Here is a 13,956-nt window from a genome sequence, read left to right on the forward strand (position 1 = left end):
AGACTTCACTGAACAGTCTAAATTGCACTCTTAGATGACATGAAGAAAGGTACAGCTTGCCCAAAGACAGAGGAAAGTAATGGGAAGATGTTGCGCAGTGATGGAGAGCTTGGCTCCAGAATCATCACGTCTGACTTGCTATCAAGACATCCGGTAAAAGCTTCAGAGACTTCATGGCCATTAGATGTAGACAGGCACAATGGTGGCAGAAAAAAACCAAGAGGCAGTCACCCTGAGGGATCCCAAAATCACAGAGACTGAAGACAGAGGAAAAGGATCCAGTTAGTAGCATTCACCTGAAAACCATCAAAAGGAAGTAGCAATATACAGGGATGCAACTGATGCCCAAAAAGTATCGGATTTTTAAAAGGGAAAACTTAGTAGGCCTCCTGAAAAGCAGCAAAGAGGCCTGCAAGAACAGAATGTAGCTACTGCAACTTGCTCCCCTTTATCATGCTATTTTTGGGCAGCTCACAGCCCCACACACTCACGCCTGACACCCAATCTCTTATAACACCCGTGGCAAGGCAGCAAAAATGTCTTAGGCAGATTTTGCAGCCGAGTAACCTGAGTAGCAATGCAGTGTACAATAATTGCCAGTTAATCAATGTATTCTTGCTTGATAGAAAGCTTAAGTACATGTTCAACATATCATCCAACTTTATGAAAGTTTAAGGACGCATTTAAGTACTTGGTTTCACTGTAACAGATCACTTTGCTCCACCTCTCAAACATTTATTCCCCCTCTCATTACACAGAACTGGACCAGCAGTATTTCTAAATAAGCAGGATTGCAAGTGGCAAGGAAGACGTTCTCTTTCTCAGGAAGACTGTGGGTTTTCACCAGGATTCACATTTGGCTGTAACACCACGTTATCGATGTCCCAAAGAGCAAAACTCATTGAGGGAGACTCCAGAGCCTGTAAGTCCCAAAATGTACCCACACTGTGCCTGCAAGTGCTGTTTACTGCATTTGAAACCTAGGCAGCAGACTTTTAAATCCCAGTGTGCATAACGTCTGCATGCAAACCAAAAGCAGGAGTTCCTCTGCTTTATTGGGTATTGAAACATTAAAAACAGGTGTTTAAAAAGTGCATTACAAATCTGTCTGCAACCTATATTATTTTTACCATGTGTAAGTAAACTGGTCACTAGCATGTTTCAACTGTTCCAGTGAAAATATGCAACTTCTGCTAAATTATTTCTTAAACATGTCAAGGGAGACAAAAGTTTATTTGATTTCACTGCACTGACAGCATGCAACAAATTTTATTTGTGTATGTATACAGCAGATGCTGTAATGGATCATCTCCCTTTCATGGCATGTATCACAGTAGATCTCAAGCTATTCTTCACAAAGAAAGAAATTATAAACCCCTGCTCATAAAGGAAGATGCAATGTACTTTGAGAGAGCAACTGAGTAATTGGACACCATATTTTCCACTGATTCAGCCTGCTAGTTGAAATAATGACTAATTAAAATGGAAAATCTATATTATAACCATATATACTGATATTCCAGATCACAAAGTGTGTTACAGATGTAATTTTTTACTCTTCTTACATATAAAAATTAGAAAGTATAAAACCAGAAATTCCATTGGAGTGAGGTTGGTGTGAAAGGGATCTGAAATATGAACTGGCCTCCAGTATATCTTGATATAGAATGCAGGCAATATAATTTTCATGATATATGTTTTATGTAATTTGGAGTACCAAGAAAAAAAAATCGTTTGCCCTGAGATATTACTTTTAGGAACAGAGGACAGATGTCTAGTTCCCAAAGCAGACTTGTAAAAAATTAATCGCCTGCCTCATGCAGGTTAGCAGTATTTGGCAGGTAGGTTAGCTCAGCTCATAATGAAGCATCTGGCTTCTGGTAAAGCTGCATTTTAATTTTAACTGTGTTTCATTTCAGATTCTGGGTACACATTAACGTGGAATAATCTGGCAAGTCTGGAGCAGATTTGCTGATTGGTAACTTTGGTGTAGGTCTTCTCAAATACACCAAAAATAAGTCAAGTGATGAATGTGGTTCATGCCCAGACCACAGCCTCACATATCACCTGAACTGCCATGAAAAGCTATTTTAAATCCATTTGTCAACACCTCACCCATCCAGTCTTATTTTCTCAAAAATGGCTAAACTAAGAGTCAGCAAAGCCCTAAGCACGTGCTTGAATTAGGCAGGCTAAGCTGTCTGACTTCAGGAGTGCCTCAATATGGCTTTGAATGTAATTTGGTTTGAGTTAGGGGTTTTGTTGGTTTTATTTTTTGTTTTTTTTATTTGAGGTCTGCAAGCAAGAGGTCTACCCAGGTTGTATTTTTCCTTAGAAAAGTGGGTAGCCATTTCTAGCACTACTGGTACTCTCTGCCTTCTGATTCTGTGACAGTGCAAGACACATAGCATCTGCAACTTTTAGCAGGAGTGATGCAATATAAAGCACAGGACAAAAAGGATGGAATTGGCAGGAAAAGGTATCACACTCTAACAGTCAAGTATGAGTCGTGATTCCTTGCTGAAAAGTAGCAATACTCATTTTAGAGGTACGCTTCCAAAATTATGATGAATTGCCCTTTTAGACCACATGCAGGAAAAACCCTCTGTCCACAATGCAAACAGTTCCCCAAGTCTAAAGGATGCAGCACAAGGCCTGAGGAAAAGTAAATCAGAGAGGAATCAGAGAGGACTACTACAGTTATGTTCTGCCTTTCTTGACCTTGCAGAGACTTCTATCACACTGGCTGCAGAGACTCGGGGTGCATGTCCTGCTGGTTACCAAAACCAGACTGACAAGGGAAGCAGAAAGGATGGCTCTGTGGGCAGTGCTGGAGGTAAAGGTTCCCTTCTAATCCAGAAGGTCTTTGCCATATCAACTGCCCCCAGAGGCCAGCTAGAAGACAGCCCACACAGTGACAGCAATGCCACTGACTCCCTTATTGCAAAGAAGAAAGAAAGGAAACCAGGAGAGGCCAATGAAAAGGACAGCTGGGAGCTGGTGTCATCACCCCCTTTCCCAAGGGAATGGAGACAGCACCAGCAGAGAATGTGAAGGTTTTCCATCCTCTCCTCCCTCAAGGCCATAAGCAACTTCTGCTTTGCCTGCAGCCACTGAGTCCAAAGTGAAGGCAAACCTAGGGCTGAAGCCTTGAGGCTGGAAAGCCAGATTGAACATCTCAGCATCCCAACAGCCGGGATATGTACTGCAGCGTCCATCATGCCAAGCGTGGGCGAGGTATCATTTTTAACAGAGAGCAGAGTGCATCCCCCAAGCCCTGGCTGATGGAAACTTCATTTCTCATTTGTAAAGGACCGTTGCACCAAACAGCAGAGGCCTGTCCCCAGGACGGTTCATAAATCAGAACTGAAGTTGCATTTTCAGGGTCATGAAATCTTCTCCAGCTGACAGCAGCACACTTTCCAGGACAGCTCCCTTCTGGACTTATCCCTCCTCAGGGAGGCCACAAGCTAGTGATACAGCTCTGCTTGTGGAACTACTTTGTGGCACCAACTTCATGTAAACCCCAAAAATGAGAAACTTTCTCCTTTCCAAAATGCACACTCCTAATAAAAAAAACCACCCAACAACTGTGATGAAAAGCTTTCAATGGGCATTTTTCCATTTGCTGGATTTATAGAAGCAATAGCAGCCTTAAAACATCTGCCAAATCATTCTACATTTCAGTTTTGATTATCTGTGTGCTAGTTTGAGGTTTTTCTTTAACTATACAGATGCAAGAAGTGAGAAAGCTATTCAGCTCAGATTTAGTCTTAAGAAGTATGGGCTGCCTAAAACAAGGTTATAAAGTGTAGGTTCCCTGTCTGGTTTGTTGTGTGATTGCATGGCTTTGTGCTATTAATTGCAACCTGGCTAACAGGTGCTTGCCAATGTCTTTATATGCCCAACATAAGGAAGGATTATATTTCCATCTGAACAAAACAGTGATGCTGCAATCTAAAAAGAAGCTAAGAGCAGCACAGAGAGGAAGTCCACCGTAGCATGATGAGTTGAATCACTGCTTAGTAATGAGAATATGCCTTCTGCTCTGCCCCAATATACTCAGAGAGGGAAGGGGGAAGCAGCTAACACTATTTTTTCCACATCCTCTCCTCTTGCTCAGGTGTCAGAGGGCCATGAGCTGGACCCACAAGGGACTGTTTTTTCTTTATAATTCCCTTGACTCACTCAGCAATGGTGGCAGTTCTGCTGTTTAAAATAAACTTGTAGCAGTGGGGATCCCTACCAAGAAAAGCACTTAGGAACGCACTGCAGGTCCCACAAAATGGAACTCGCCATGGGTTCACTCTTACTGTGCAGCACCACAACAGTGCTGCAAAGAACTTGGCCTGCTCTGTCTGGAAGAGCCTTCCTCTTGGCTTCCTTCTACCTTCGTCCTCTTTCTATCATCAGTGGTGAACAGCTCCTTCCAGTCCTTTCCTTTAGCTCTCCAGTTCTCTCTGGTTCCCATCAAGCCTTCTGGTTATCACAGGAATGTCTGACCTCGTGCTGCTGGCTGTGTATGAAGCCAGGGTATGAGAGGTGCTAATCAGAGTGAGACGGCCCCTGAAGTTACACTGCTTTGTCAACAAGGCTTTCTATTCCCCAGGGGGTTTGCAAAAGGTATTCATTCCTCATAGGACTGAAGATGGTCTATAGGCTCTGGCAGATAGCTGTGGTGGCCAGCACCTGCACTGGGACTTTGTGCTCGTTAACCAAAAGCAACAAAACCAACCGATCCATCAGAAGCAAACAGTAAGACACTCCATGTGTTGCTGAAATGCACAAATCACTCAGGGGCATGTTGGTGCCTAATTATGGTGATGTGGAGATGTACAAAAAATACCAAGGCAGTGATTGCCATAGAAGGGAGCCTGACACTTGATAGTCACAAGGGGATTTAAAAATCCCAGTGTATGCCTCAAGGCCTTTGAAAATCAGACCTGAAATGCCTACCTGAGGTCTTGTCAAGAAAGGACACGGATTATTCTTGAGCAAATCTCCCAGAACAAAGAACATTTTGACTATGTAAATCAGCAGACAAATAATTGAGTTCTGCCTGTAAAATGAGGGCGTTCCGACAATTCAGCTCTGCACAGGCTCAGATGAAATTTTGTGTTGGAGCACAGAAGCCAAACACAACTTCTACCCTCTCACTCCAAGAGGTAGAGTGAAAGACAAGGCAGCATTCACTGTATATTCCATAATAACCTAATTTTTCAAGGGGAAAACAAATTCTGGATAGTACTGGTTACTTAGATAAAAAGGAAAACCCCTACAACTAATTTTCTTTCCTTTTTCTAACCAATTTATCAACTTTATGTCAGGAGTGACCTGGAAGAGAATTCATGGCATATTTTGAGTCAAAAAGTTTAATAATAGTCATGGCTTTTAAAAGTGCTTACTAGACTACTCCGTGCATTTGAATATTTTCTTTCACGGTTGAATACAATCTCCTATGGGAGTACATCATGCCCTTTAATTAAACATTCTTGAGTATTTGGATTTTATCTCATAGATACACCACACCCTGCTTGTAAAAATTCCATCTCAGGCAGTCAAAGTGCTTGACTTATTTCAAAGATGAGTTATTAATTAGAATATCTACAGACCATGTATTTACAATCTGGTGCCATCCCTCCCTGGGGAGTGCAAACTTTTATCTGCTGCATTACTTACCTGTAGCTGAAACAGAGCCATCACTGGCTGGAATGCAAACCCCATCTTGTGCAACTCCTCACCACTACTCTCAAAAAGAAGAATTGTGAGATAGGTCCAAATGGAGGACATTTTTAAGGTGTTCTGGATGTAAACCCCTTGAATTAAATTCATTTCACTTAAAATGTGTCTGTAGCTACGTAATACTGTGGGTTTGGCTAACTAACCCGTTTGCTTCATTTTGCTTTGTTAAAAAAATCCTCACCTGAGCCACGAACTCTTGAGAAGGAGTAAGTGCCAGCAGGATGGTAACAGACAGGATTTTGCTCCTCAGAGTGGTCCCAGGTTTAACAGTCACCGGACACAATATGCAGCTTCCCAATGCCTGGTACCTGCCAGGGCACCATCCCTGTTCTGACTCAGAGGTGGGAGTACTCCAGTCTAAAATCACCAAAGGCAACAGCAACTCGCGAAATACTTCCCCAAGCCAAGGGGTGAAAGCCAGTGCCAGCTGTGAGCTCACCAGCACCACTCCCCAGCACCACTTGCTTGCCAATCCTCTGTGGCATTTTTAGCTCGCCAGGCGCGCCGGCTCATCCCACTCTCCAAACGTTTAGCAATCAGGAACAGCGATAGCTTGGAGCTGCCATGGCAGCCAAACACCCAAACAGGCAAAAGCAAAATGTGAAAGAGAGGAATATTGTGTCACCAGGCTCATGAGCCTTCACAGGCAACTTGAAGCACTCCAAACCATATAATTCCTAAGTGCAGTGGGGAAGGTGCTGCCATTCCACAGAAGGAAATCCACAGGAAATCCTGCTGGCTGAAATACGCCTGGGAGATGGCATGGGAGCTTCCAGTGAGCAAGTCCCATACATGATTCAGAGATGATAAGGAGCAAGTGGCAGACAGAACTGCTGCCACAGGCAGCCCCCAGCATGCACCAGGCTTGCCTTTGCGTGGGTCAGTCTGAGCTCCTGAGGCAGCCTGCCGTGCTCAGCTCTGCCTGCCCCTCCCTGTGCTCCGTTTGGGAGAGAAAAGCAATCTCATACAGTGGTGGCACTGAGCACAGTGCCAGCTCCTCAGCTGTACGTGGGGCCCTCTCCAGCTACACACAAAAGTCACCAGAGTGGAGGAGCTAAGGAAAAAATTGGCTCTGAAGCTTCATGTCATACCCGTGAGAGACTCCTGCCCTCCTATGCTACTGCTCTCCTCATCCAGCATGCTTGCCTCAGAAACCTTTGATCCTCAGACATTCCACCTCTTAAAAGAAGAGATGGATCAGCAGCAAGGAAGCTAATGTTGCCTAGGAAAGATAGACAAACCTGCTCCAGCTGCAGAGAAAGCAACCTCCTGGCAATTTTGCTTGGGAACCATGCCATGAACAGTGGATGTTTTTTGGATTTACTTCTTCTCTGCCTTAGCATGCCCAACAGATTTGTGGAGGTATTAATGTGAGAACATCTCCTACTTTGGGAAGCAAGATGCCAACAAGAGGGGGTTTGAAACAAAGAGAAAAACTGAGAGAGGAGAGAGACCTCATCCATATTCTCCTCTTGTTGAAGATAAAGGGGGAAGAGCTTTAACAACAGCAGAATGAAAGCAAGTTTCCCCAAAGTACCAACATAAGAAAGACCTGAGGGTCAGCATGGGAAAAATGTAACAGAAAAGGGTAGTACAAGAGGTCAAAGCAGTTTTATGAGCGTTTTCCCTGAGTCAACAGAAAACACCAGAAACATTAAAGAGAGAAAAGCTTGATCCAAAATCTCTCTCCTGAAGACATTCAGATTCTGTTTGAGCTTACATCTGGGTTTGAACTTCAAAACTTGGGCTCCTTTCTGTGTAACCCAGTGGGATGAATCAAACGTGATGCAAACCATCTGGAAACCTGTTGATGTTTCAGAGATGCATTTTTCAGGTTGCGCCAGTCAGCAATTTAACAGAAAATACTCCCTAGATTTCCTTCTTATCCATTTATTTATACATACATTTGTTTTTCAGGTACTTCTTTATTTTTAAGTACTTACTATTTGTCTTACAAAAATTATTTATAAACACTTCTTTTCTTTTTGGAAGTACTTTTAATCCATCCATCTACTCAACTCTGGTCTAAGTCAGAGCTTTTATGCATTTCTTCAAACAGATAATTTGCCAAGATGGCAATATCAGCACAGAAAAGCTTTTTCTGCATCTCTTTATGTTTCTGTTCTTTTTGGAGAAACGGACGTTTGGGTTGTAACAAAAGGACTGAAAAATACATTAATCCTTATTAAGCCGGTAGAGCCAATTGACAGGGCTGGGACTGTCTGCTTCCTCTGCCCTCCTTTCATGGCCTTCTGTAATTTCCTCTCCTCTCCTCTCTTCTGACACTTGTTTGTGTTTGGAAGCAGCATGCTCCCTCCTGACAGACCGGGACAGGGGATGAGAGGGGAAATGTCTGGACACATTTAGTCCAATTAAATGTTGGCATCACATTCAGTCTTTCCAAAATGCACGTAAGAAACTTTAAGTGCCAAGCTGGCCATTGCAAATTGATACCTCCCCATTTGCATTTCCTTGCATCAAGCCACAAACAGAGAAGGCATTAATTGTAAACAAGCATGTCTGCCACATGCTCCTCTTTAATATCATTCACAAATGTTCTGCTAAAACCTTTCAACTTCCAGCAGACAGCTTCCATAATCCCATGTCACTGACAAGTTCTGGCAGAGCTTAAGTGTGTTTGCTGCTGACAACTCCCCTCACTTTCCTTTTCCAGCTGTGGCAGCAGCACACATTTACACAGCAGCATTCTCTGCCCGGCGTCATCCCAGCCTCCCACCGTTCCTTCCACAGACATGTTTGCAAACAGGGACTTACAGCAAATAAACAAACACGCACAGCCCTGCACGTGTGGTCCGTACATCATCTCGAGCCATCGGGGCTTTCAACAAGCCACTGCTCCCACAGCATGGCTTGTGGCACGAGCCCAAGCTGTGTGAGCAAGGCAGCAGTGCCCTGGCATCCATGGGTCCTGTGGCATCCTGGCAGCGATAAACCCTGGGCTCTGCTGCACACAGGGACACAGCCCTGATGGGCAGCACTGGAAATTTAACTGCTGGGTGAGAAAGCAGCAGCTGGGTAGGGGCAGGCACTGTCTCCCACTCTCTCCCACTACTTTTTCTTTTTTTGTTTTAAACAACCAAATCTTGTTCTTCCTACTCCTGAGCAAAGGCCTTTAAAAATGAATGAGACTACTCATAAAAACAAATTAAGGGTCAGTTTAGAGTGTTATTAAATTAAATGCTTTATACAGAGTAACTAAAGAGCTTGGTGGAATTCATGAAACTAGATTCAGATCTCAGATGCTTTCCAAAGCAGCTGGAAGGGTTTTAGAAACTGAACAGAAAAACTCTAAAAGCCTTTGCTCGGAACTCACTGCAACATCTAAACCAGCAACATCTACATCACTGCTACAGCTCTGTACTCCAACATGCATTCACAGATCTGATTAGATCCAACTGCCAGTTAAGGACTAAATGTACTGAGGCACGTCCCCAGCTGATTTCAGTATAAACTGAATAAACAGTATAAAGTCTGGAGTCTGACTGCACAAGTCGGTCCATGGTCACCACTGAACACTCGCTGAGCCCTAAACAGACAGAGCAGCGATCCACCCTGTATTCACATTGCTCTTGCATTGTTTTCACCAAAAACTTGGTGCATCCAGTTTAAAATGCAGTCTAAGGAGTGGTCATATGCAGGAATTTCTGAGGACAGGAAAAATCTCCCATTACTTTTTGGTTTTAGAGAAGAAACAGCGCTCACCACAGAGCACTGAGATACACAACCTGTGCTGCTGGTTACCCGTTTGGTACCTGCACAATGGGGTGCCCCCCTGCAGATGCTTTCACAGCCCCTCGACTGCCTTCTGTCTCGTAATGAGCTCGGTGGTGGGATTTCGGCTGCACCTCGATGCGCAGTTCGTAAGGTCCTGAGTGAGATGGCAGCTGCCAATCCAGAGCAGGCAGGGACGGGCTACAATGGAAAGGAAAACAGATTAAAAATTAACATCAAGGACACTATCACAAACCACAAGCAACCAGCACTATTACTTTAGACACCAAGTCTCACAGTTCATCCTTCACCCTCTTACAGTTAAAATTTAATCGATAAGGATACTGTCGTAAGTAATTTAGAAGGTATCGGCTATTTTAGGAAGGTTCATGGGTCGAGCATATCTGTTGGCCCAGATGCTACCTGATTTGTATCCAAAAGGGAAAATTTTTAAGACACAGATTACAAATATTATATATGCTAACTCTCAAAGCAAAATAAAAAGGCAGAAAGATGCGGGGGAGTTTTAGAAAGACGATTTCTGCTGTGAAAGTGAATGCCAAACTAGTTTGGCATTTAATGAATCTAATGGGTTTCAACAAATCTGCTCTGTTTACAGGGGGTGGAAAGAAGAAGGAAAAGCTATTTCCCTGCTTCACTCCCAACACAAAGCATGTCTGAGATCCTCAAAGCAAAGCTGATCTCTTTTGGGTTAATACACTGCAAAGGAGAAAACTCTGAAGTCAGGACTTGCTTATGAATCCTATTGATGGTGATGAGCAAGCCTGCAGAACATGCAGCTCACTCTTCTGGCTCAACACTGACTCTACAATTAACTAAAATACTAAAATACCAAGCACCTATTACCATCAAGCAGCCTGACAGCATTCAATGGTGGGAGAATGAGATTCTTAGAAACCCTCTTCCAGTATAAAACCACACTTGAAAATAGCTGGGAGACCTCTAAGAAATGCCAAGTTGATGCTTTGAACGAAAAGAAACAAGGACAGTAGAAACAGCAGCCCTGAGACAGACTTACTAACCTTAAAATTTAAGCAATAAGGTTTACAATTAAAACACTAATTTCATGTCCACTCTATATTCTTTCCTTTGGTGAATTTTCTTCACTGAGTGTCTTTCAAAAGTCTTGGCAAGTAGTTAAACAGCCCAACTGCAACACCCTCCCCTGCCCTTTCATGTGAAACTTCATTACCTCTCCCATCAGCCTGGAGAAGACAACCAGCAAGCAGAAAATCATGACCCTTTGTAGGTGCCATGGGCCAGGGGTCCCTGGCACTGTGAGAGGACTTGTGCCACCACAGCCTGCAGGTAAGGGCTCACCAGCTCTCCCCAGCCTGCAAGGGGGCGGGGAACTGGGGATTTACTGGATCCTTGCCTCACTGCTGCAGCCCAGGAGCAAGGGCAGTCTGAGCAGTAGGAATCACAGGTGAAATCTTCCCTTTCCCTGTGAGCTGCCTGAAGGGGAAGGGATGTGCAAGAGCTTCCACACTGGATGCATACACTGCAAACACTTGTTCAGCTGGAGGCTGGATACTCCATGTTACCATCCCAGTGATCCACACTCAGTGCACTGGTATATTCCATAGGCACTACAGTTCCCAGCAGCCCTGCTGGCTCCACTGCAGGACAGGACTTCTACCACTAGCACAGGCACTTTTGTGCTTTGCCTTTTGGGTTTTTGAGTGCTTACCCAGCCCTGTACCACGAGCATATTGAACTCACATCTGTTACTGCCTGTGTGCTGAGCACTGCTGAGACTTCAGGTGGTGCTACATTTCCCTACCTTATCCTTCTTCATGTTTTACAAGTCTGAGCCACGTATCTGCACACATGGACACACACTGTACACATTACAGGGGTCAGCTGGAGCCACCACGTCCCAGCCCGGGTGAGGACCAGGACCACCTTTGCTCCCTGGGCACCTCCTGCTATTCCAGCACAGCTCAGTGCCAAGTTGCAGGCTCCAGACATCAAGGTATTCTGTTCTCCAGCCTTCAGGACATGGAGCCCAATAACAGAGAGAAAGGGAAGTATTCATCATCCCAGCTCACCCTAAGGGGAAGCTTATCTAAAAGAAAGATGTCTCTGCAGGTTCTGAGCTTCCATGAACATCTGGAGTCCGGAGAAGCCAGGGGGGCACCCTCTCCACTGGCAAGATCCTGCAAGGGACAAACTGAATTTTCCTTCTGCCCCTCCACACATGGAAGCCCCAGCCTCAGCTACAAGCAGGATGTTGCACCCTCTGAGCTCCTGTGCAAACCTTTCCCCCAAAATGGCCAGGGCTTATTCTGGAGGTGAGGGGAATCTCTTCTGCTGCTACATGCTCATATAAGGAACGAGAAGACAGCAGAAAATTATGGACAGATGGCCATTGTATGTAGCCACTGCTCTTTGCCTAGCACTTTAGGTACACATATTTTAGTCTGAAAAAAAAATCTGGATGAAGCATATTTGAGTAATGATAAATGACAAAGAGTAGAGCAAAACAGCTGTGTCTCTCCTGGTGATGATCAGCACACATTTTTAAACAGATGTTTCTGGTTTTAAGTAAATTCTCACTTGATGGATTTTTTTTTTCTGAGGATAGAACATCTATCAGATTAGAAATTTTTAACACTTAAAAAGGAGAACTCTGACTGACAGCATGTAGTCCTCAAGTGAAGAGGGTTGTTTTTTTAAAGATACATAGAAGTCATAGTTTTGTAATTAATGACATCTCTTTGAAAGAAAAGAACCAAAGAAACACACAACCTCCTCTTTTTAAATCAGCACCTGAAAATGTTAGTATAATCAAGTTGCAAAATTCATGTTCTCAAATAAAGTATGAAAACAAAAATATGGTTTGCTGTTAGCCTCAAATCTACAATCAAAATTCCAAAGCACCACCTGCCCAATTACAAATTGACAATTAATGGGAGTTTTCCTGATAAAGGAAGCAAAGTGAAGCATTTAGCAGTGTCATGGACTGGGGCTGTCAGAACTATTTCCTGTTAGGTTATCTTCATCATGCACTTAATTTTCTGCAGCTAAACGTGCCTAAAGGAAAAAGCCAAAAACGAAAAACCAAACAAATGGTGTAGTGGTAAAATCAAATCTGGTTGCTGCAAATATTAATTTGAAAAGGTCCAAGCTACCTCATCAAGCCTGTGTCACATAGAAGGCTCCCACCACAGCAGTCAAGAAGAGGAATTAAAGGTCTTCATGCAGTCTTCCTATCAAATACACATCAGTCTTTTTTCCTCAGATGACATTTTCCACCAGCTGAAAACCTGTCCCATTTCTTTCTGTGCCCTAATAAATCTCACTGTAGTCTTCCTAAATGCTACAATGAGCTATGGTTACTTCAAGGCAGGTTCACAAAACCTGGTGCTAGGCTGTAGCAAACTGGCTCAACATAACTCTGTCCTACATAAATCAGATTAAAAACCAGATGAATAGTGATTTATTTTGCATACACCAGATACACAATATGATTAAATCAAAAACAGATTATCCAGTCTGGCTGACTTCTGCCTTTAGCAGAAAGATTTATCAAGTTACAAAAAAAAAAAACAGAAAAAAAAAAAAAAGAAAGATACTAAGTAGCCCACTGGAATATATACAGGGAGGAAACAAAGCTAAAAACTTCTGCTAAACTTTTTAAAGGTGTTTAAGCTCCATTTTCACATGGCTGCTATCCATTTGGGAATTAAATTATAATTACACTTTCTAACCTACTAGCCCAAGGCCACTGGAAAAAGAGATTCACAAACATTTTTGTTCCTAACTGCAGAAGGCACAAGAACAACTGCCAGTCTCACCCTGGGACTATCCCTGTTCTTGGACAAATACTGCAGCACAGAGTCACCTACCCCAGACAGCTGAGAGCGGCATGAACCACTGCCTAGAAGGAGAAGAGGCTCAGTGTCTATCAGCACCCAAAGTAAAGTGAGTGACCTAGAACGAATATAGCTGAGACTGGATGCCCTGTGCTAAACATAGTTTTTTCTGACAAGGAGTTTTCCTGTAGAAACAAAAACACAAACTACAAAAATCACAGGGCTGCTGAAACTTTTACCAAGCTGCTAGCTTGAATCTGCTCCAACTCTGCACCAAATGCAATTATGGTTATGATTTATTATTTATTACTCGTCTCACATCGAAGTGGATGCCTGTGAAAGATCCTTGTGTGTGATTTTGAAAGAGTAAGAAAACAACGGTGATGACTACGTGTCCACCAACTCGATTGTGGTTAGAAAAATACACCTGCTTTATATTTCACCTATGACTTAACGCGGGCAGATTTTACTCTGTCTTTTTTTTGAATTTCCTGTCTGACAATTGAGCAATCTAGCTGTGGGCTGTTAAAATAGATGCTGTGTCCCACCCTAGACTTGGCTGAATTTTGCTGGCATGTGGAGCAAGTAGCTTCTCTCTGAAGTGCATGAGGTACCCTGGAATTCCTCATGCTGAAGTCTGGAA

The 13,956-nt window shown here is 43.4% G+C and overlaps 1 protein-coding gene across 6 annotated transcripts in view; it reads right to left on the reverse strand.

Annotated features, from left to right (window-relative positions):
* Positions 1 to 13,956, reverse strand: part of NFATC1 (nuclear factor of activated T cells 1) — a 110,432-nt gene that overhangs the window by 81,629 nt on the left and 14,847 nt on the right. For all 6 annotated transcript variants that reach the window (XM_063159523.1, XM_063159552.1, XM_063159537.1 and 3 more), the window contains exon 3: positions 9,516 to 9,675. In XM_063159523.1, the coding sequence (XP_063015593.1) occupies positions 9,516 to 9,675 (160 nt within the window). The remainder of the gene's footprint in view (positions 1 to 9,515; positions 9,676 to 13,956) is intronic.

This window comes from Melospiza melodia, chromosome 1 (assembly GCF_035770615.1).
Source record: "Melospiza melodia melodia isolate bMelMel2 chromosome 1, bMelMel2.pri, whole genome shotgun sequence".
NCBI classification, from domain to species: domain Eukaryota; kingdom Metazoa; phylum Chordata; class Aves; order Passeriformes; family Passerellidae; genus Melospiza; species Melospiza melodia.